Source organism: Cyprinus carpio, chromosome B17 (assembly GCF_018340385.1).
Source record: "Cyprinus carpio isolate SPL01 chromosome B17, ASM1834038v1, whole genome shotgun sequence".
Lineage (NCBI taxonomy): Eukaryota > Metazoa > Chordata > Actinopteri > Cypriniformes > Cyprinidae > Cyprinus > Cyprinus carpio.
The window spans coordinates 11,595,670-11,599,537 of NC_056613.1; the positions used below are offsets into that span (position 1 = coordinate 11,595,670).

The window sequence follows — 3,868 nt, forward strand, 5'->3', positions numbered from 1 at the left end:
TCAGACTATAAACACAAAATCAGAGGCAAACACATATGAGTTTTTCAAGTCAATAGCTTTTAACTGGAAATATGTTTACAAAAAAAAAAAAAGAGTTCCCCTTAGGGAAATTTAGGGTGCTCGCTGATACAAGGATAAGTAAATTTGCAAAGAAATGTTGTTTGATGCTTTTTAACATTAAAGTAATTAGCAGTCTCCCTTTTGAAATGGTTTTAATTATTTTTTTTATTTAGTTAAAGACAAATATTTTTCTATTTATTCATGTCGTAAGACACCAAGTGCTCAGGAAATGAGGATAGGCGAGAGAGAAACTGAAAGGTTGAGTGAAAGGAGACAAAGAAGTGAAGCGAATGGATGGGGTGAGGGGTGTCCATTTGTCTTCAGACGAGGAGGGAGGTGCCAGATTTGGGAGGTTTGGATACCCTATTGATGCCCCAAAAAAGCATCCACCCTCCAGCCCCCCACCCCTTTCTTCATCTCTCGATTCCATCCTTTATTTCTCCCCCCTGCTTTCTTATCCTTCCACAAGCCTCTCTAACTCACAGTCCTAAAGGAACACTCAGCTCGGTAAGTAAAACAGCACTGAGAGAAACGAGAATATTTTTCAGCTGTTTTTTAAATGCAGGTGATTGAGTGGCATAAAACGAGGGGAAACGCATCATATCTGTGCTAGTTTTGTTTATGAGGATGACGATGGTGGGATGTGATTTGGTGCATCATCAGGGCGTTGTTAAATAAAAAAATCTATAATTTTTAAAATTAGATTAATTTAAAACATTTGAAGACCAAAGTATGTAGTCTGTATCACGTCGGTGTCATTTTATTAGTATCATACTTTTATAATTATAAAAGTATGATACTATTATCATTTTTACTAATATTCTGAATGTTTTTATTTTTTTAATACATTTTATTTTTATTTGATCTATTTATTTAAATATGCCTGTATTGTTTTTGCTCATTTTTATTTCATTTTTAGTTTTATTTTAGTTCTTTTAGTAAAGTTTAACTAAATGAAAATAAGAAATGTTATCTCAGAGTAAAAAAAAAGTTTTGTTTTTTATTTGTTTTATTTTAGTTAACATTTATGTTATTTCAAGTAACAAATGTATTTATGGATTAACTGTAGTTTAAGTTAACTATAATAACCCTGCATAATTTTTGTTCCTGTTTTGCAGGTGCTGTGATTTTGTCTCCATTGTGAGGGTGCTGCGTGTACCCTAAACAAGGGATTTCTCCCATTCTTTTACCTGCATTCACACGGCCATGGGAGCGCAGAGTCTACTCTTCATCTTTTCCCTCCTCTTCCTGGTCCTGTCATTCTCTGAGGCAAAAAAGAAGTCCAAGCAGCTATCAGACACAGTGACTGGATCAGAGAGTACGGCAGTAAATCCCTCGCTGGGGTCAGGTCAACTAAGCACTAAGGATGGGCACCGCTGCACCTGGGAGGCACTAAATAGAGGAGCTAACATCCTGCTCCAGGTGAGTTGCAACGCCCCAAGTGAGAAGGGGCTCGAACCTCACTACACATGCCAGTTTGCTGGAAAACCTCAGGAATGCTCCGTCTACAGCACTCAGTCCTCCCAGTACTGGAAACAGGTGGTGAGCAAATTGAAGAAACGAAAGAATGCTTGCGAGGGGGAGAAAGTCCTGAAAACACGCCTGTGTAAAAAAGCGCCCAGCACATCTCACATGAAACTCACAGAGAGAAGCGGAGAAGAGACCACCACGCACATGAGCAAGGGAATGCAAGAAGAGAGCAAACGGAAAACAGAGGCACCCACAAGGAAAGAAAAAGAAGTACAGAAAGAGAAGGAAGAGGAGGTGAAGAAAGAAGAGGATGAGGGCTTCGGAGAAGTAATGAATGATGGATTCTCAGACACGGAGCCCGCTGTGAGCTACTGCGGAGAGGGATGGCATTCTGTCTGCAACTTCTTTGTCAAGTTTTTTGATGGTTAAAAAAGAGAAACATGTGCTATCATTGCTTTCTCGAATCTGGGGAGGATAAGAATGTTTTTGTTGCATGTGGAAAAGGCAGAAAGACAACAATGTCAGGTGTTAAAAATATGACTTAGCAGAAGTTCATCATCTAGTTCAACATCATAGATAAAAAATCCTGTTGAGAAGAGGAACACAAATAGACAGAAAAAGTAGTTTATGTATAATATTTAACAATCACACTAATCAAAATAACTATGATATTACAATTAATTACTTGTGTATATTCTAAACCTAATAACTAAACCTGATTTAACTGTTTGTAGATATGAATAATTGTATTTTATATTTGACACATGACCTCTGACTTTACTGATTATGAAAATTGTTGTATATGACTATTGCAAATAATATTCAGATCAATAAAAATAACAAATGTAATGAATTAAATATGTATATATTTTTTAAAAGCAAAATTGTATAAATATATGACAGAAAATAATTCCATCATTCATCACCTATAGATTGCAGTGCTTAACATAACTGATTGACAAGATTTAAAGTCCTTCAGCTCTCACACAAATGAATAAAAAAAAGTGAAAGTGAAATGACATAATAGTGGCTCTGCATTTAACCCATCCAAAGTGCACACACACAGCAGTGAACACACACCCGGAGCAGTGGGCAGCCATTTATGCTGCGGCACCCGGGGAGCAGTTAGGGGTTCGGTACCTTGCTCAAGGGCACCTCAGTCGTGATATTGCCGGCCGGAGACTCAAACCCACAACCATAGGGTTAGGAGTCAAACTCTCTAACCATTAGGCCACGACTTCCTAGCACTTCCTAGCACAACTTCCTAGCACTTAAAAGAACCTAGCACTTTCATGATCTATGTATATTGTGTATAAATGTGTGTATATATGTGTTTGTCAGTGAGTTTTTTGTATTCAGACAGCAGTGGCTTTATCTGTTGTGCACTCAGCATCAGTAGTCAGCCATATCAGTGATGGTCACAGGAAAAAGAGGATCTCATGCGATAGTTCAAATCGATCACCTTCCCCCTGGTGAGCAAACTGGAGAAGAAGAGGAAAATATTGTGGGGAGAATATGGCTCTTTTGTTCAGGCTCACAACTGCCAAGCAACACATTTAATAAGCAAGCTGTGCAGCTAAATTGTTGGACAAAGAAGCTAGATTTAGAGTCATCTATTCAAGGTTTAGAGCATTCTGAGTCAGCCAAGCGAGCAGAGAGAGATTACAATATTTTGCTCATAGTCACAAATGGATTTCGTCATTAGACTCAGTGGCAGGGTTAATACAGCAGATTCATCTTTTCAGATAAATGTTGGAGGAACAATAATACATAAATGTCTAAAGCCCTCTGGAGTGTAGCTGTTTTAAGGATAAATGGACTCCTACTGACTCTGCTTTGTTAAATTCAACTCAACTGTAAAAGCGACTTTCATGTGTGCCAAATTGGTATCTGGCATAAAGAACGTGTGTAATACATGATCTGATCCACCAGAAGTGCACAATCTGAAGTTTGCCATCTTTGCTCATGGCACTAATTTGTCTCAAATTTTTGAGATATTATGTGACTTTTCATGCTGTCCTGACAACACTACTGAAAAATGCTTAATATATATGATAGGACCCTATAAAATCATTTTTTTCCCAAATTCTTTTTTTTTTTTCAAAATTATTTTTTCCCCTTTTAATTTCTCCAGACTCTGTTTTAATGGTTAAATTAAATTGTATTAATCAATTTAACCACATTCAAAACCAAAAAACATCCACAATGTAACAGCAATTTATTAAAAATTTCACAAAAAATACTTTTTTAAAGGGCCAAAGAAATACATTCAATTTAAATGAAACAAATTTACATGAAAAAAATAATTAAATGTAGTTATATTTTTACCAAATTACTA

At 36.6% G+C, this 3,868-nt stretch overlaps 1 protein-coding gene across 1 annotated transcript; it reads left to right on the forward strand.

The window, feature by feature from the left end:
• The first annotated feature begins 457 nt into the window (after window positions 1-457).
• On the forward strand, window positions 458-2,549 carry fgfbp3 (fibroblast growth factor binding protein 3). The gene is made up of 2 exons (XM_042742221.1): window positions 458-567; window positions 1,179-2,549. The coding sequence occupies exon 2, from the start codon at window positions 1,267-1,269 to the stop codon at window positions 1,957-1,959; it is 693 nt and encodes a 230-aa protein (XP_042598155.1). The 5' UTR covers window positions 458-567; window positions 1,179-1,266; the 3' UTR covers window positions 1,960-2,549.
• Window positions 2,550-3,868: the final 1,319 nt, after the last annotated feature.